Source organism: Ischnura elegans, chromosome 4 (genome assembly GCF_921293095.1).
Source record: "Ischnura elegans chromosome 4, ioIscEleg1.1, whole genome shotgun sequence".
In the NCBI taxonomy this organism is placed as follows: Eukaryota; Metazoa; Arthropoda; class Insecta; order Odonata; family Coenagrionidae; genus Ischnura; species Ischnura elegans.
In genome coordinates, this window is record NC_060249.1 from 40,490,538 (window position 1) to 40,511,151 (window position 20,614).

Genomic DNA, 20,614 nt, shown 5'->3' on the forward strand with positions numbered 1-20,614 from the left:
GATTTTTTCCGAGAGTCCTCAGATTCGTACGTTGTGTTGCTGGCGCATTTTCTTGATTGATTATCATAAGGAGGAGGTATTTGGCTAAGGACAAATTAATTGTTGGTAAAGCTAAGGCATAATTATGGAACCTTCTTAAGTAAAAAGAACATGGAAAACTCTTTTCATTGATAAAATAATTAATGAATTGGACCACAATATGTCCCTTTCCAAAACAGAAATTGCCAAATGAATGCGATGGTGGTTGGCGTAACATGGTGAAACTCCTTCATGATGCACAAAGGTTAAGAAAACACTTAGCTGTTTCACAAAATAAAATATATTGCGACCGGTTTCGATACAGCGTATCATCATCTGAAATTGCCAAGTTGTTGGGATTTCATTTTCAACGTTAAAAACAATGTTGGCATCTAAGGAGAAGATAATTTCCCTATCCTGTCATATGAAGTCATCATATGTGTCTTTAGGAATGTATGTAGAACTTGAAGAGACCTTATTTTGCCTTTTTTTAGTGATTGCTGCCAAAATAAACTCCATATTGATGATCCTATTTTGCCAGAGGAGGCAAGAAATTTGTCCCTCACACTAGAGCTGTACGGGATAGTTGGGCAATTTCAAAAATAGGTAAAACCTTAGCTACCAGGGTGATTGTGGAAAAGAAGGGAAAGTAGATGATAACTTGGTTAGCATGTGGCATCAAATTAATGAGTCAATCATTGAACCTTTGCACCACAAGGCTGTTGTAATATGGATGAAACAGGTCTCTTCTGGAAAGCTCTTCCTGACAGAACAATGCATCACAAAGGAATGTCATGGAGCACAAAGAAGCCAGGAACACCTGGCAGTGCTTCTCACCTCAAACCAAGACGGTAGCAACAAATTGAAACCTATAGTCATTGGTGAAGCTCTTAAGCCGAGCTGCTTGAAAAATATCGGAAAATTTTCCACTGCTCTACAGTGAAGTATTATCCAAATTAGTGTGCAAGGATGTCTTTGGAACATTTAAGGCAACAAGTTCTGTATGTTGAGCGGAAATGTGGTGGAGAAAATCAAAATGTACTGCTAATTATTGATAATGCCACTGTTCATTAAAATGACGGCTTTGAGCTGAGGAATGTTAAATTATTAATTTTTGAACCCAACACCACGAGCAAGACACATCCTTTGGACATGGAAATCATACAAAACTTTAAGATTGTGTTGCAGCTACCTTCTCCAACATCATATAGGTACACAACATAGATAAGATAAAATACAATGGCACATTATTTTCTTTTAAATATGTGCAAGCTTTTATATGATTTCATTAGAATAAAGGCAAAAGCATCGTAGAGGCACCTCCTTGGATTTCTGCATGCTTGCAGAAGCGTAGATCAAGCATGGATAAATGTTTTGGAGGAAAATATTAAAAACTGCTGATTATCAGCAGGTTGCGGGGAGGTAGAAGGCAATTTGGCTGAGGAGACCATATCAGTCCTTCAGAACAGGATCTACATGCTAATAAACTTGAACAGTTCAATCGAATTTGCTCAATAAACCCGGCTGTTTAATCAATTACCTACTATGGAATAGATGAAGACTAGGCTACAAATGAAGAAACAGTGAGGGTAGAATTGAACAACACACCAGCTTTAGAGCTCGAGGAAGAGAGTGATGTAATGGATGAAAGTGATGCAGTGCTTTTTAATCCTTCCTATAGTGATATTAAAGAAGCCTTCAGGCATTTGCTCAATTTTTGTCGTGCACATTCATAGATTAGTGAAGGTTTTATTGAAAACAATGCATTTGAGGCAGTTGCGAATATAATATTTGAGAAGGATTTGAAACAAAGTAAAATCAAAGATTTTTTCACCCAAAATGAGTGATTGCATAAAAAAGGAATTGCTTTTTATATATCCCCATAAATCAGAGCTTTACAAAAGTGTTTGACTAATTGTAAGTGTTATTATAATATGGGCAATTTTTATCCTGAAAACTATACTCCTCCTCAATACCAACTCTTGATTTTACACCCTTTGAATTTACACAGTGCCCATATTTTGGTCCCTCCAACTGCATAAAATCAAAGTTTTACTGTATTCTGTTTGTCCTGAAATTTTGGCTGGTAATTCATTTTTTCATGTGTGAATCTCGATTAAGAGGATGCATTACTCCTTGTTAACTCTGGTAATTTCTGCAATAATTAATCATGTAAAATTTATGCAATCATTTTGAAATTTTTTGTTACACTGAGTTGACCATTGTCAACATATGCCTGCTTCTCTAATTTGAAAATTTTCCCTCAGTAGGTATTTTTTTAGATGTAAATTTTCAGATTTGAGATCCTGGAAAATGTTGACTAATTACGTACACCCTGAAAAATTGGAAGATCAAAACATAAGTTTAAGCAAGTTATTCGCCATGAAGAAAGATAGAATTCGTTAGATTGATTGTGAAAGATGCATTCCGAGTTGCATGGGTTGTCTCTAACAATTTGAATATATCCATGAACGTATGCAACATGCCACATTCCTGTGTGTGTCAGGTGAATAATATTTTAGGAAATTTCATCAAATTAATTGATTCAATGCAGACTACTTGTTGGTAATTACTCAACGATTGTATTACTTTGCTATTAGTTATTGGTGCAAGTTTACATCCACCTGCACCATGGCAGAACACGAGATGCACATTTCCACTTTCAAGTTGAATAAAGTAAATCTGTAATGTATAATGTTATTTTATCCATAATATAAGTTTATGTAATGTAAATGATTACAAATTTAGGATTCTCTTTGACCAAATGGTAGAAATTGAAATTTACATGGAATGGGAAAATGTATTTAAATCCTAATTTTTTAGTTTAAAATGTTTTCCTTATGTGCGATCCTATACCTACAAAGATCTTTATTTCCCATGCTAACCAATTCAATGGTATAACACAATATGTTGTTGAACAGTAAAATATGAAATTATACAAAAGGCTATTATAATCATCAGATTCAATCAACTTGACTGTACAACTACTGTAGAACCTCACTTTCGGCGGAAAACCAAAAAAAGTTTCATAAGTGAGAAATTTCATATGTGAGGTTTTTCGGTATTTAGCTTGAAATCCTTTCCAATAGGGGCCGGTTTGTTTCCAGGATGCAATTACTCATTTGGAGGCAAGAAATTGGAGCCTAATAATCTTATTTACTAACAAGCCACACCACAGATGATGTGTTACTTTAAGAGAAACATAATTTTGCATTCCTGAACAATATTACCCACGGTTGAATGTCTATAGCATTTCTGGCACTAAGCCACAAGGAGAAATTTCGGAATGGTGATACTAAATGTTCACAGAGAAGCCAACTTTTGAAAAAAGTTGACTCATTAAAAGCAGTTTTCTGGAATTCATTTTACGACCTATACAAACCCAAGATTGGAGATTGAAGAAATGAAATACCTGAGGAAAGTCATCCAAATTAACCCCGTAATTAGGGAGCAAAATTTCACTAATGCATCATGAAGGCTTCACACCCTGTGCACCCAGGTTCATGTCCTGGCAGAGGCAGAAAGTTTTCAGAGATGGCTGTTTCCCTGCTTGAGAGTAGTGTGAACGGAACTTCCAGTCCAATACACTGTAAGGCAGATGGGACGTTACACCTATTGTTACAATCTGGCTAATTCCTACACAGGGTTTCTATCCTCTCTCCCTTACCTCATGGCGGAAATGACCCCAGCTATCGGTTTCCTCCATCTAAATACCATTCCATAGATAATACGGAGCACCTGGCAGTGGCGTAATTATGGTTGGGGGATGAGGGGATAGATCCCCCTCTAAAGCCTCAGAGAAATAAAAAAAATATATAAAATAATTGTCTATCTTTGATATACAGCAACTGCATCAGCTTAAAGTTAAATTTTAAGTGCCAAAATGATGTAAAACATATTAACAAGCATGCCTTCTTTTTAATTTTCCGAGAAGCCCCGTTGCCTCGGGGGTAGTACCATCCCCCACAAAGCATATTCCTAGTTACGCCCACTGGTACCCAGGATATTCCGCGACTAAGATTTTTCCGGTGCTTAGATCACTTCTTTTAAGTGAGCATTTGAAATAACCGTGCAACTGCCGTCCATGATGAATGAACAAAAATAGATTAAGAGCCCGGAAAAATCTCCCCTCTCAGTAATGTTTACGCACTAAAAAAGAATTTTCCCATGAAATTTTAGCAATAGTAGATTGAATCTACCGGGCATAGCTTATCTGTCGGCATTCTTCCGTGAATTCAGCGCCGGGAACTTTGACTAACAAGCCGCGTGATTTGTCTTCATGGAATAATTTACTGTCCCATTTCTAATAATAACTCCGGACACTTTTTTCCTTTGATATAATGGTTATAAGTCATTCCTGAGTCGAAAGGAACTGCCTTATCTTTTGCGTTTTGAATTTGAATTTAATGATTACGTTACGACTGACGACACGAGTCATTCTCCAAGGGCATTCACACTAACTCTCGTTCAGTTAAAAAATAAACGCTTGCCACCAGGCAGACTCAAGGTAATAGCTATTCAAGGTCCAACTATGTTTCATTTAAACCCACTGAGATACAAGTTGGGTCATTTTTGATCTGCACGCCGCGTAAGCAACTTTCCCCCGGCTCAATTCATCCCGCGGATGTAGATTAGCCTGCAGAATGAGACCACGCATGCTGTGTTTACCATCGTGTTGAATCACCATCGACTTGCATCCATACTGCAATTACAATAATCTTTTTTGGATGACCTTGGAAGCCAAAATTTTGGTACGCAAGGATTTTTAACGGCTCATTTCGCTGGGGCGACGGAAAACGTAACCTTGGAAAATTCTAGACAATCTTCCGTTAGAGATGTTCCAGATTAACGATCATCTACTGCAGTTAAAATTAATATCTAATAGACAGCATTGATCATTGTTAAAACTTATTATTCTTTATTGACATATCTATGTAGTGAGCACATACTACTCCCGCTCCTGTGACTAAAATCGGTGCGCACCGCAATCTTCTCATAGAGCAGTTATCTGACAAGTTGTATAAGTGAGGTATTTTATCTTATTAGACTGGAAAAATACGTTTCGTAACCGAGGTCATTGTATAAGTGAAAAGTTTCATAACCGAGGTTGGAAATACATGGGTTCATATGGGGTTATTCACCGGACCAAAAAAAATCGATGTATAGTGAGGTCATCGTATAACTGAGGGTTGCAAAACCCAGGTTCTACTGTATTTTTAATGCTTATTGTGTCATATTAAGTGATTGGTACAAGATTTTCCATATTTCATTTTAACAAGTGTCTCCTTTGTACCTGTCATGTCATCACAATTCTGAATAAATGATTTTACCTTGGATGAAATTCTTCATGATTTCAGTCAGTACTGACAAAACTCAACTTAAAACGAACATTAAACTTAAATATTCGCCCAATAAAATATTGTAATAGCCAAAATAGGATTCCAGGTAATCATTCTTGAATCGTTTACTTTGAATTGGGCAGAATTGAGGCGATTATTAGCTCTTTAAAACAAATATTCTTAGGCAACTCTTGCAGGTGTGTCTATTTAAAAGGTTGAACCTGAAAATATGTACAGAAGCAAGCTGAGTAGGGTAGGTATTTTGGCAAAAGTCAAGGTGAAATTGGTATCCTTGGAAGCTTGTGGAAGAGAAAAGGATGTGAGATAGAAGCAAGGCTTTTATCATTTTATTATTGGGATTCTTCTTGTTAGCCAATTTTAGGGATCTTCTGTACTCCTTCTGATTTGATTTGTCAGTTGTTCATTTTATATTACTGTTCTGTTTGTCTTGAAAAGGACAATGTAGTCATTAAAATGGGTCCATAACATTATAATTCTGTGTAAGTGTTCAGTTTTTTCAATGAGTCAGTCAAAACAAAGCTCTAGAGGGGAGGAAGTGAAGGAATGGAGGTATTTCATGGTATCTTTATCTCATCTACAAATGGAGTCAATATTTTGAGGTGGTCTTTGGTAGCAACACTCAGTCCAATGGGAGGGTCATGGCACGCGGTAGGCAGCCTTGAAGGGGAGAAAATAGTGGTTTGAGTGCATGAAGTGGGTGGGAATTGTCAATTGGAGAGTCAAGAAGTACTAATCAGGGCAGGCCCTTGAATGCTGGATGCAAGCCTCTTGCTGAAGATATCTTGATTCAATTATTCCATCATCTTAGCTACATGATAGAGTAACCAACTGGGTAGTTTAGTGACTTACTTTGTCCATTGTTTCTGCTGTAGTTCTGCCAAATTTTTTGTGATGGCATTTTCGAGTTGGAAGCGTTTATGCAATGTTTACTGAGTGCCATAACTTAAATATGGGTTTTTGATGTTTTTTGCTTGTTTTGGAAGTTTTCCAGCTAATTTCAGAGGGTAAATAACCTGCAGAGGGAAACGGCCTTCATCAAGGGGAAATAACTCTTAGGCAAAGGATTGAAATTCCCAATGGTCACACTACAATGCTGGATCTAATGCTAACTCCTTCAAATCAGCTTGCCCATACGGTAATGCCCAGTGCCTAGTGGACTTTTTCCAGTACCCATATGGGCACATGGCATTTAAATGTTGCATGAAATATGGCACATAATTTAGTGGTAATGCATTAATCCCTTAAAATTTTGAGGGAAACTTAAGGATATTTATGGACTGGTGGGTATGAATGATTAGTGGTATATATACAGTACAACCTCAATAAAATGAGACCCCACGGTGCTCAAATAAACTCTTGCTATAGCAAATTGTCGCTTAACCGAAGGTCAAGCAAATAAGAGCTAATAAACCTATTGTCAACACTTATATAGGAAGCGGATTGGTGCCACGATGGAGGCATTTATATCCTATAAACTTAAGCATAAATCCAGACAAAAGGCGATGTTTTTGGTGTATCACTAAATTTCCTTGCCTTAATAGCATACTAGCCATTCAATTTATATGTGCCTTACTAAATAAAAATCATGCAAAGCATTACTTTGTCAACATTATCCCAATGCAAAACGAACAAAGCCATTTTTCTATTACGTTGTGCATTTACGTGATCAATCCATTATTTTGTTATTTTCCTCTGAAAATTATTTGCTGATAAAACAGTATCCCGGTTATTTAATGCCTCAAATGCTTCCATTGGTCTATGTTTATTGTTCCCATACATTTTGTGGAAGTTACATGAGATAACGTATCACATTAGTTTCTGCTTACAAAAAAGGTTTAAGGTGGTAGAATGATCCTGGCTCAAAAGACCTTTTCTATCATCCAATATGTATCTGTAATATCAACATTATCCGCACTATAAATTCTGCTAAACATTCTTAGTGATGTGATTAAAATTGCCTTTGTTTCAAAAATTTCCATTTTTGAGTGTTATACCTGCAATGTCATTGCAAGAATACATTGAATGTATCCACGGCAATGCAATAAAAATGATTTGAATTAAAATTGGTAATGTTAGAAAAGATATTAACTTGATATTATTTCACGAAAAATATAACGCAGATATTAAGCTGATGTACCATATGTAAAACAAAAGCAAGCTGCAAGAAACTGCGACTAATATAACACGCATGGATAAGATATGCAACAAAGAAATGAAAAAGCATACGCTTCTGATGGACCCTTTGGCCAACAAAACTTAGTAATATGAATTCATTGACTTAACATTCTCAATAATGACCGTGAAACATGAAAAAAATGAAGAATTTTTTAATTAAATAAACTAAAAGCGCAAGCGTCAGCTTTTTACATATGTCAAAGCTAACAGCGCATTACCTGCATCTAGAAGCATCATTCCTAGAAATACCCGTACTGCAAGGGTTTTGTCAGGAGTAGGATGTAAAAGAGCTCTGTTTCATGTGTGTTATATCACACGGGCAATACTTCATAAGATATTCCGCTAGGATCAGAGTCCTTTCTTCCACGGCTTCGGGTTTATACCACAGGTATCACCAGCCATTATGAAGGGAGGTAACGCTTTCGTGCTTTGAATTAGTATAACCAACCTTCCGAACACTTGAAGTTCAATCTATCACTGAAATACTCAACTTTAGCCTTAAGCGTAGCCTCTTTCTCAGGAGTTCCCGTAGATTGAAGTGAGCAAAACCACACAAACAAAGCACCTTCAAACTCTTCATGTTTTGCATTTTTGGGTGCTCTTGCTTTGATAATTCGCACTCCCTAATCTTCTCTTTGTTTTTTTTTTTTAAATTGTGAAGAGGGAATAGGAAGATAAATTAAATATGCCACTTTCATGTTGCTCTATTATTTTCATTTTCTCGCTTAGATGTGTTTTGCGTTTTTTTGGCCATGGAGTCTACCTGCAAATGCTCTCTGTTCACGCAATTCACGGATGTGGGGGTATGCTGTTGGCTGCTTTCTGCTGCCCAAGGAACAAAATAAGATCGAAAATTTTCGAATGTTTATGTCACAGTATTTTCACAGAAATGAACAACTTATTTATCAAATGACGGTTTACCACATGAATTTGAGACCTAGCACACCACATTAACTTCATTTTTAACAGATTGCCAGAAATTACAGAGATTAGGGACTCTAGGTGAAGGTTTTCCGGCGATGGAAACTCTCGCTATGGTGAGTGCCAACACCAAAAGGGCCTCGTAAAAACGGATTTTTTTACAAGCTAATCATACGGTCAATTGACAGTGCTTCAGCTATCTCTCATAATGGCAGGGGTCTCGCAGTAGCCCGTACTTGCTTTAACGCGGTTCCACTGTATGAATATTAGGCCTGCAGCCTTTTCTGATCACTCTCTATGATGCAAAACTGTACATCTCACCCCTGTAAATCCGTGACTCAACATCATATCTCCCTATTTTTTAGATAATAATTCACAAAATAGTGAAATTGCACAATTTGGCCAAATTTAAAAGTGCTCCAATTGGTATGAAAATTGGTTTCTCGATACATCATTCGCTCTAGATTTGAAAAATGGCATTTTTGAGAAATCCACTTTTGACTCCCAAAAAGTAGAGGCATAGACGCAGTTGGCAACTCTGTGATATGTACCTATGTAGAATTTTTTTTTTTTTTTTCCTTGGGTTTCTGACAATGCTAGAGGGGATTGATTCCATGACTTTTTGTAGCATCTCGTCTCATTCACCACGAACTTTTGTATTTGTGAGTTAGTCAGTGAGTGGTCCGAAGTGGGTATAAAATATATAGATGCCGTCATAGCTAATATCCCTTTCTGAATTTCAGGTGCGAACCAAAGAAGATAGACGAAAGCCATCATACTCAGAGGAACCAAGGCCATCGCGCAAGTCTCTTGGGGAAGGTGGTAGAGGAGGAAGGGATGATGAGAGGGGGCCAATGGCTACCCCATCATCCAAGGCAGTGGCAAAAGGTCCAAGGGGATCCAAAGGTGACTCTTCAGGCGTGTCCCGATATGGCTCAGTGCCAGGTGTGGGAAGAGATGGAACTAAGTCATCATCCTTGTATCACAGCGTTGCTCCTGGGGGGAGTGGAAGCTCAAAATTGCCACCACCTCCACCTCCTCCAAGATCAGAGCACACGACATCCGAGCACGGAAAATCAATGGGAGGTGCTCCCCCACCCCCACCAGCTCGGCGATCCCACCCATCCTCCACTTCCCAGTATCAAGACGATGGGCCTTCATCTTCTGGCTGTGTAGATGTGGAAAGAATAGAGACGCAGCTCAAGGAAAAGCTTCAAGATATGGGTCGCTCAATGGGCAGAATGATAAGATCAGGAGCTCTCAGAGACTCGGGACAATCCCAGGAAGGTGCAATCTTGGTCATCGATGACGACTACCAGAGGATATTGCTTTCTGAGGGCAAGGCAAGGAGGGCAACCTCTGCTGACTGGACTCAATCTACTGAGGTCCAGGTTATGGTTCACAGGGATGCAGACGGGAGTGGTGCGACTAGCGGAGCGAGCCGAGGTCAGTCCCCACCTGCCATGACGAGTGAGAGGGCTATAGCTGCCCGGCTGCGGGGTAAAGCCCCTACGCCGGAGCCTGCAGCCCTGGCAGCACTGGCTGATGCTGTTGCTGCAGCACTCAAACGGAAGCAGAATTCATGCGAGTCCCTCCTTGCCTCGAAAGGTGAGAAAAGCCGAGAGGGTCGCAGGTCTTCAGTGGATCTCGGGAGGAAGTCACCTGGTGGAAGTAAGGGTGGAGATGGGGGAAGCAGTGGAGGTAGCTCTGCTCGAAGTCGTGGGGGCCGTTCACCCCGAATTCAGAAGCAGAGGTCTTGGGAGACATTTCCGCCAAAGCGAAGTGGAGGGAGTGGGAAGAGTAGTGGTGCCGAGGATGGCAGCAGTGGCGGTGTGCAGGGATCTCATAGGTTTTGCCAGGATCCAAATGAATTCCAGGGTGGATTTGAACTGAAACCAGCTGGACCAGCCACCCTCAAGAAGGCTGATTCTTTTGAGGGTCATGAAGAAGCAGTCAGAACCCTGGTGGCTGCAGTTCAGGAGAATCGATCGCACCACCACCACCAATCTCGCAAGATGAAGCCTAGCACCAACTAATTGTATGCTCAAAACTGGATACAAATTTTGGGTTGATATAAATATATATTGTTTTTTTTACCTTTCTATGCATTTAAACTCATGGCCATGGCTATTCCCATAAACATTCTATTGGCATGCTTTTGTGCCAAATATTAATGATTTTAATGCCAAATTGATTGTGTTTTTATGCGCTATTTGTGCCAAGTGAGATTAGTTTTACCCAGCATAGTTTTAGTGAAGTATTGTAGTGGGCTAGTGGTGACTTTTAGACTGTAATAATTTCCCTCATTCTCCTTAGTAAATGTTAAGTATGTATTAGTAACTCATACAGAATTAATTGTTAGCATCATGAAGTATTCATTTTAATTTTAATTATTTTTGTTAACTCTTCTTTCTATTTTTCCCCTTCTTTAAAAGTTGAATTGCTACTTTAGTGTGCTGCTCAGTTAGAACTTCTTTCCTCGCTATGTGTTTATTCTCATGACCAATTTTTTTGCAATCTCATTATCATGAATATTTACTGATTTCAAAGGTATATTATTTATTTGTAAATGTTTATAGCATTTGAATTTTAATTGTATACTTTACCTCACATACTTAAACTTCATTTAAGTTAGTCATTACATTATTAATCTCTCAAAACTTTTGTTTTAATTGTGAAAATCTTTTTATATTTCTGGAATGGTTAAATTCTATTAATCAACGGAAGGGTGAGTGTTTGATATTTAATCAATTTCTGGGGAGAGAACTTATTACATACATTCCTTTAGCAGCATATGTTTTCATTGAGTTATATATTTAGTATGCCCTATTTTTCTTCATTTTCTGTTTGTACTAATTTTTCGTACATTTCTTGGTTATTTTTTAGTGATATGTGGAGCTACAATCTTACCCTATTGCATGTGTGATTTTGAATATTCTTGATTAGATATATGTAATACTGTTTTTTTAATATAATTTTTAAAGTTATAGTTTAAGCTGTCAATTATGCCAATGTTACAATCATGGCATGTTAATTGATTGGAATGTCTACTGATTTTGAAATGTATAAGTAAGCAAGGAATATAAAATAATTTTTATAATAGTAGTAATTTAATGTATTGAGATTTATATATTACATGAAGAAAATTTATCAAAGAATATACATATATGCATATGTAGCCAGTGGTTGTAGTTGATGAGTGCATAAATTATAGCATTGCCTAATTAGAAAATGTATGATGCCAACAAATTTGTCTCCCAGTTTGCCTTTCACCAATCTTAATCATCAACTCATATACATTATGTACTATCTCATATTTCATTATTTTGAACAGGGTCTCTTAAGGTCGCTATAATCATGTTTGTAATATCTACTTTCATAGCTGCTTTCTTTGATGGGTCTTCTCTTAGGGGCATTTCAGGCATAAGTACGTCTTGAAAAGGGCTGTAGAGAACCCATTACATGGAACTAAGAGTTACAAGTTATAGACAATTGAATGTAGTTCCATTTGTAATTGATATTATATATGTCTTTAAAATTTTACATAATGGGCGTAGTGTGTTAATGAAAGTTATTTAATTGTTTAAGTCTGGAAAATTATATGATAATGTGTCCCATGCAGTCCTGAAAGATAGTTGTATTGATGCCAGTTGAGAACTCTCTCATATTAGGCATTAATCACCTGATCTTGACAGTACTCTTAATTCTGAAAGACGTACATTTTAAATAACAATAAAACTCTGTGTTGAGAAGATGAGGACTTTTTAGATTGAAGTATTTTCATCAAATGACCTTTGCAATAAAAATTAAACTAGGTAATAGTCAGTAGTATAGTGTACGGTTGACAGAATGTGATAGTTATTTTTAGCCACATGTATATTATCTAACACATGAAATTTAGCATATGTCTTTCAAATGAATTTTATGATATTCTTATTAGTTAATGAATTTTAATTTGATTTTAGATACTTAACCCTCCCATGTATTGCAGTTGGAGTTATTAGAGCTCATTTTTGTAGAATTGTTTATTCCTATTAATGTATTGTTTGGCAATATGGTGCCTATAAAAATATATTTGTTAAATGGTGAAACTTTGTTGATACTTATGCTATTTTTTATCTTTTGGAAATGTTTTAGGTTTCTTAACAATGAAAATACTTGGGCGGATTAAATTTGACTAATTTTATTTCCATTTTGATCGTTGATTTAAAATTATTAAAAATAAACCATTATTATTGGAACTTACTACCTCCTCTTATGTAATGCATCAGATGTTTAATATGAATGAAACTATTCATCGCCTATGAAGTGTATGCCCTGTGAATTACTTGTTTGAGAATAATAATGTTTGATCGGAAACATATCTTAAAAATTTTCCTGAAATTTTGCATGTATGTACTACATCTTGAGCTTATTTTGCTTGGCTTTTGTTGAATACGTAATTAAATATGAGCAAAGTCATTCTTGTTGGTGTATTTGGTATTGCTGTCTTATAGATCTGTGAGTTTGAAACCTTGCATGCATATTCCAAATAGAATTTGTTTATGATTGTATCAAGCCAAATCAGCATACAAGGCAGAGGTGTATCTTTTCTGAAGGATACTACATTGTATATTAACCCAAAAAATGACGTTTATGATAAGGACATCGCAAAAGTGTCCTTAATGCCAAGAAATTCTTTTTTGTTGATAATATGGAAGCCTTTCATAATTTTATATAGTAATTTGAAGTTTCAATTAAGTTATAGCTTTTAGCCTAAGATCATTTTCTTTTGGAATTGTGCACCACTGTAGTTACCTTTGTATTATCTTTTTACTAGCCTGTACAAGAGAAAAAAGAGTATCCATTAATGCCTAGTAACTCCACATTTTTATGATTTAAAGTTATTAAGTTTAAATTTTATTTCAGTTACATTTTTTTGTCTCAATTTTTTAGCTGTTATTTCGCTGTAGGTTAATGTTTCTATACAAGAGGAAAAAGATCACTTAGAGTGCTTTATTATGATGCTTTTAGTGGTTTCTTTCCCACCTTTTTGCTGCAGGATTGGGATCTTGGGATTACATATATGCATTCCCAAGAATATGTGATAAATTTGTAAATCTACACTTTACTTCTTAACTGTCCTTAGTAGAAGTTTTGGTGCAAAAATGACCTAACACTTCTTCCTGACTTATAAAAATGTGGTTTTTCCAGACTTTGAATACACTGCCATGTTAGTAAAAACAAATATGCACATTGATTACTATTTAGTCGTAAGTGTACATAGTTTTGAAAATACATAAATAGGAAACTGATAACTGAGAAATCATTGTTCGTCTGCGCTATATTTTGATTTTATTGTTGAAATGAAATTATGGTACTCAAACTACTTCTTCATGTTATCATATTTATTATATCTGTCTCATAAAATTACCTAGGTACTGATATCATAACGTTTTGTGGGAATGCCTTGAGCCTTCAAAAAAGTTGGTACACCCAGCTGATTAACTGGAAATAAATTTCATGGGATTAGCGCAGGCCCTTCTTTATTTTGTCTTCAACATCAACAGTATCCTTAATGTAGATAGGCTGATACCTACAATGTTGGTTGAATACCATTAGTTTTATGAAAAAGCTTGGTTGTAGTCAGCACCCACTTTTCCCCTAAAAATTTTAAGACGGTTGATTCTTGAATTGAAAATTGGAGAATAGATGCTATTGTATTCTAGATGAATGGAAGTGATTTAAAGTGATGTGTAATATTATTAGCTCAAAGTGCTAGAAGTGAAAATGGGCAGAATTTTTTTTATGAGTTTAGGGAAACTTCTCTTGAGTTACATTTTTATTCTGTTCTGAGTAAGTTACAAGATATATTTGTGGCTGTAAATATACTTAGATTTGGATTAGGTTTATTTTATTTGGAAATATGGAATTCCGTGATCTTCTATCATGTATAGGTTGATCTATGCTCAATGAGTTTTTGCTTCCTTGAACTACTCAAATTTCAAATGAAAATCCGGCCACTGATGTCACCTATAAAGTAAGATAAATTGGAGCTAGTTTTCATATTATTGATAGTTTTTGTGGTATCATTGGAAGTCACGTATGAAGAGTTCGTCATGGTCAAATGATGGTGAATTTTAATTAAATTTCGTACATTCATTTTTTTAATAACTGTTCCATATTTCTTGGCAGAAGTGAATGATGAAGTTTTTGACATTGACCTTCTTCAATGAATAGCTATAATCAAAATGATATCTGCGTGTGATCATTAGATTTGTTTACCAATGTAATCGTGCTAGAGAATGTGTCACAAATACACATTTTGGTCCCCTTAATTCCCAAATTAGCACATTTTACAATTATTTGTACAAAATGTATTGTTAAAAGGTTTTGACCTTAATGGTCTCTGACATGATATATTTTGTGTCTTTTTGAAAATAGTGCAGGAAGGGGAACCACTTGTAGCTAAGTGAATTTACCCTTCTCAGGTTTTCATCACAGTTCTGTGATGGATTGCATGTAATTGCTCAAATTGACCCTTTCAAAACTTATAAAATGTGTACTTGCTGTATAAAAGGTATTTTGCAGCAAGACTTTACCTCAGCCTCCCCCATATACTGAATAATTATTGCGTATCATTGTGGAGTATGTGTCAATATTACTGTAATTTTCATTCTTCCAGTCTAGTCTCTTTGTCTGTAGAAGTCAATCATCAATATAGTGTGATAATTGTGATAATAAATTCGTAGATTGTGTGAATTATCTGTGCATAAAACGCTTATTACGTTGTTTATTTGAGTACATGCCTCACAGCTGTACTAGCCAAGTTTCACATGATCCCAATTCTTTTTACAATTTTATATAAATCAAAATTAGAATGGGGTCCATCCTTGGGTGCTTCCTGACTGTCTCCCTATGTTTTATTGAATTTGATAAATTTGATCTTTCTATCGCATGTGCTATGTGCCAGCTTCTGTCACATGCCTTGTGTTGGTATAATGTGCTAGACAAGATTGTCATGTTTGTTTGCATACTCAAACATTGCTACTAAGGTGTGGTGTCACTGTTGACTAGTATGACCTGGTAAATTTACTATAACAGGTATTCTCGCGGTAAGCGTGATAGAATTTAATGTACAGTGGCTGATATGTAAATTGTGGGAAGCTGGATGTAAACTTTTAATGAGTTCCATGAAATGAGTGTGAAAAATGTGTGGAAGTAAAATTAACGATGCAATGGTTATGTATTAAAAGTTATTAGATGTGCAACAAAGTTAACTTGTTTGAGTATGGATAACCCTGATGTACTTCATGTATGTGCATCGAAAAATCAAACTCCAAATGTCATTTTGTTTTAAATGTAGTGAAGCTAATAATTGCTTCAAATGAAGAGTGTAGAATTTAATATATCATGAAAATGTACTAATGGTTGTGTTTAGCCCAATGTTGTTGCCTTGTTTTAAAGAAGTTTTGATTAAATATGAAAATTCAATTGCTATCTCACTCTTACCTCTCAGTTACTTTATTTTTCTAGTGTTAAATTGAAGCTTAATGTAAGGTAATATGCAGATGTGTGTTCTAAAGCTGGGTTTTTGCTTTGTTTTTGTATTTCTTTTCATTTTTCTATGAAAACACCTTCTAAGAGCAAAGGAGGGGATTAAACTTTCCCCTTTGAAAATCTATAAATCCATAATGCCCTTATTATGCTTCTGATTTGAATGGAGCGGCTCCTGAAATTTTATTTGATAAGTAGATTGAATAGCCAATGCTTCCATTTCAAATATTTTATCAGTGATAGCCACTAATGGAGTAAAATTAATTGAATCACCAGCGTGATTATTTGCTGGATATTTTTTATTTGTATTATTTTATTATCATTCTTTCAACCATGTAATTTCATATGTCCAGAACAAGGGAAAATTCAAACCTCATATCATCTTCCTCTACTCACTGTAAAAGTTAGTGATGCAATAGCCACAGCTTGATGCAAGGGCAAGTTATGTTGCATTCTTCTTGATGTATGGAGAGCATTGCCTTTATCATCTTCTCAAAGATGAAAGAGCGTGAAAGCAGAGGTGGACTCTGAATTAATCATTGAACCTTACCTGAGTGCAATAACATAATATTAATTTTTATTTAAGAGTCTCTCAGAGAGAGAGAGACATTTAAGAGACTGTAATGCAAAATTTTAATGAACAATTTTTGCCATTCATTCATTTTATTAATAATTTTTTTACCATCCCTCTTAAGTAAAAAAGATGATTAAGATTTTGGCCACCACTCCCAGCTCCCCTCTCTAAATTATGAAAAAGAAATTGCACTCATGTATTGGCCTCTCCAAGCGCTACTTTCCTAGTTCTTTCTTGCATAAAATAACATCTGTATGGCTTCTAATATTATTTAGCAGATGCTTCATCTTGTTGTTATATTTTCTCAAAAGAATTACCAGCTGAAAACAAAAATCTTGCGTAAGATTCCAGATGCCCTCCTGTTATGTGAGGCAATTTCAGAAAGTCTAGACCCCCTCCTGCTCTTCCAATATATCTCGGCCAATAATCTATCTGAAATGAATACAGAGGTGGAATATGGGCTTAAGTGTGTTAGATATTTAATGTTTTTCCCTTGTTAGCTTAATACAAAAAAAAAACAATTCTTCAGTTTTAGGTTCCGTCATGGCCCATGTAATGTAGAAAATTGAATTACTTTTATTTGGGTTAAGCTATTAAATGTGTATACTATAAAATATGTTCAATGAATATAGAGTGGGAAAAACTTGCTGTTAAGCTTCTTAGAGCTACCAAAACTTGGTGGTGCTCGCAAAAAGTGTCAACTGAACTTTAAGAATTTTGGAGCAAATATGAAGAAAAAACACATTAAGAAGTTAATATTATAGATATGAATATAATGTTTTTTTTCATTGAAAAGGAATTATTTGTTGGTTATAATCTTCTTATACATTGGATAAAGGATAAAATGTATTTACTTATTATAATTTTAGATCTGGTCTACCCTCCAGCTCGTGGCACTTTTTGCCTGTGAAGCTAAAGCTGATATACTTATAGGCCTGTTGCATTTAGAGGGTTAACGTCATGGTTTCAAAGAATAAGGCAAACCAAAATATTTAATTACTAAAATTCATTGCAGAAGAGTTATCTTAATCTTGTAGTACAAATTACAGCTGCATATATGAATACATATTTTTCACCCCCTTGGCTATGCATTATGGCGTAGTCTCACACATATCTATATAATTGGTATGTCACACAAGTATCATTCTGAGATTATCCAAATTTCCCAGGCTATTCCATAAGTATGGGCATAGCCAAGTAATAGGCTGAGCAGTGGAGGTAGGGGTGGGACCACCTCTGTACCACCTATGCTTCGCAGGGTACCCCCACTTCAATTGGGACCAATCTTTGCATGATTTATGATGATACTTTCAATTAATAAGAACATTTTTGATTCATCTATGTATGAAATTTTTTTCGGAAGAACCGCTCTAATTAAGCCCATGTCATTATCTTAAAGGATAATAGCAATTTGAGTTAATGTTTAGAAAGATTAATGGAAGAGTAAAATTATTATACTTATTGACAGTATAGATCCCCCCCTAAAGCCTCAGAGAAATAAAAATCATATTCAAAACTGTTGTCTAGTTTTGACTTGTAGTAAATTTTAACGTAAGCTTTTAATGAAACTCAAATTTTAAGTGCTAAAATTATGTAATATGTATTTGCAGGCATGTCATTTTCCGGAATTTTCCTAAAAGGGGTGGGAGGTCGCCCTTCCCCATCCCCTCTAATCCCCCCAAAAGCATATTCCTAGTTACGCCACTGCTTAATGAATTTAAAGAAGTACATAATCGAGTGCCATATAACATTACTTTGTCATACCTACAGATATTCAATGATGTTTTGGAGTAGGACACAACCCTCTAGGAGAAACATCTATCTCACTAAGCATAAGATTTGAGATTAGACTTTCTTTTCAGTAACACAATGATAATTTGGCCATTTAAAGGTATCAAAACGGCTCTCAGTAAAGTGCAGTATATTTAACATTTGATTTTTCACCTTTCTCTGTATTAGGGTGAGGAAATATTGCAGTATGACTTTCATAAAAAATATGATTTCTCCAGATTTATTTTTCCCCCTGATATTCTATGAATTTCCAGAAACAATTAGATAAGGACCTTCGATGCAGGCATGTAGCCAGAAATTAGCTTTATGGAAACCTTGGGTGGTATGCCAGTTGCCTATATGTATTGATATTCTATTGTCAATTTGCATGCCACAGAAAACCATAGGCTTTATTAAATCAGCTATGCATTTTGTTGAATAATTCTTAAATTAAAATCCATTTTTGGTTGTAGATAGACATTATGAAATGTAACTTTATCAAATAATTGAGTGTCAAGGGATTGGTGCCCCTAGGATGGTGGTCTCCTAGATTATTCACAGGACCACATGGGAAAAAATTTCAGGGGAGGCTGAAACTCCTCCCCAAGCTATGAGCGTGCCTAGGTGGGTCTCTCGTGAATACAATCCTGAGGCTGGCTCATAAGTGTGAGACTTCAACCACCCGAGCTTAAGAGGGGGGAAAAAAGGAAGGAGGCTCTGCCATGATTAGGGACCTTGACACGATCTCTAGGGTACTTAAGGGATAAGGATGGAAGGGGGAGGATAAAAGAATCCTATGCTGGTAGGGAGATGCAGGGTACCAGATTTATCTTTCCTAGAGAAAAGGAAGGTCATCTGATGAAGAGAAGGATTAATAGATTATTCTAGATAGACATACAAAAATTACATGATATACATCCAAAAAACTTTTGGGCTGGGCTCATTGGGAAAGGGGGAAAATTTTGGGTGGGAATAGTTTTGTTCAGAGTACACTTAGCACTTTAAGAGGGTAGTCTATCTTTGAAATGGTACCTTAGCCCAGTAGGCCATTGCTTGATAGCTTTAAAAAATCTGTCAGTTACATTTTACACAATGTCATTGGATTGATTTCTATTGTGTCTTTATTTATATTAATCGATGTATTAGTATAGGTGGGATGATATAAAATTAAATTACCCGCTTTAGGGAGAAAAAATTATTTCGTAGTTAACATTATTTCTTAAAACTGCATATCTCCAACAGTTAGAGGGACTTGAAACCATTGACTACCCTCACTCGCTACGGCCTTGGCATAAATCCTTTACTTTCTGGGCTCTCCCAAAGACTGTACACCCACTCTCATGGCAGTCTGAACTGTGACTGAAATGGGCAAAGCACGGGTAAAAAATTCCATATTCCCAGGTATTCAGTCAGTTTTCATAGTGAGATAATAACAGGCAAACCTGGATTTGTCAAAAGAAAAAGAGGAGATGGGTGCCGAGGTTAGTTACTATCAACTGGCTTGGAGTTATTTGGCTGGCTGGCTTGAAGGAAATGTCAACAACATACATTTAACAGGCCGAGTGACACTAGATGTATGAAAATAGGACACCTATAAGCGCCTACGTGGAATGGTTTAGTACCACGCGCCACAATCATTGAAAATTGCTTATGATGGTAACAAACGCCATTGCACGAATCAATTTATCCTAATAATCGAGAACAAAATATGCAACTTAACTGGAAACTTCTTCAAGTATTTAATGCGGCAGAGAGAACACGCGCAGTCACTTTCCATAAGCTCAGACTGCCGGTAATTTCCGATGAGTACACAAGTAGTAGAATCGTTAAGAGAATTATTCCTGGCGATAACATAACATATCTATCCTGGCAGATTACTGAAATAACTTTACGGTGCTGAATGTTCAACCCTTTCCACTTCAGACACAAATTAGCTTCCGAGGGCTTCACTTAGCATTCACTGGTAATGGTGCCTGAAGATGGTTGTTTTATTTACACACCAAATATGGCACGAGCGAGACCACTCTACGGGGTGTGGGTGAGACTTCAAAGAACTTGATTATTAACATTTCCAAGAACTCAACGAAATGAAAAAGTGGAGATGAGAGAGAGATCTTCGTTCTAACTAACAACGTGTCACAGTGATCACGAAATCCAACATAATGTCACAATTTTGCGGAAACATTGCATTGTTACCGTTTCATGTAAAATACACAGTAATAATCGGCATTCGTCCTATGTCGTTCAATAGCATGATGTC

At 36.1% G+C, this 20,614-nt stretch overlaps 1 protein-coding gene and 1 long non-coding RNA gene across 6 annotated transcripts in view; one reads left to right on the forward strand and one right to left on the reverse strand.

Annotated features, from left to right (window-relative positions):
* LOC124157322 overlaps positions 1–15,947 on the forward strand; it is a 71,995-nt gene extending 56,048 nt beyond the window's left edge. For all 5 annotated transcript variants that reach the window (XM_046531952.1, XM_046531955.1, XM_046531954.1 and 2 more), the window contains one exon: positions 9,218–15,947. In XM_046531952.1, coding sequence (XP_046387908.1) covers positions 9,218–10,510 — 1,293 coding nt within the window. In that variant the 3' untranslated portion in view covers positions 10,511–15,947. The remainder of the gene's footprint in view (positions 1–9,217) is intronic.
* Positions 14,900–20,565, reverse strand: LOC124157325. Its single transcript, XR_006864573.1, has 3 exons — positions 19,797–20,565; positions 19,531–19,713; positions 14,900–17,016 (listed from the first exon to the last, which is right to left on the reverse strand). It is a non-coding gene; the product is annotated as an uncharacterized LOC124157325 (long non-coding RNA).
* Positions 20,566–20,614: the final 49 nt, after the last annotated feature.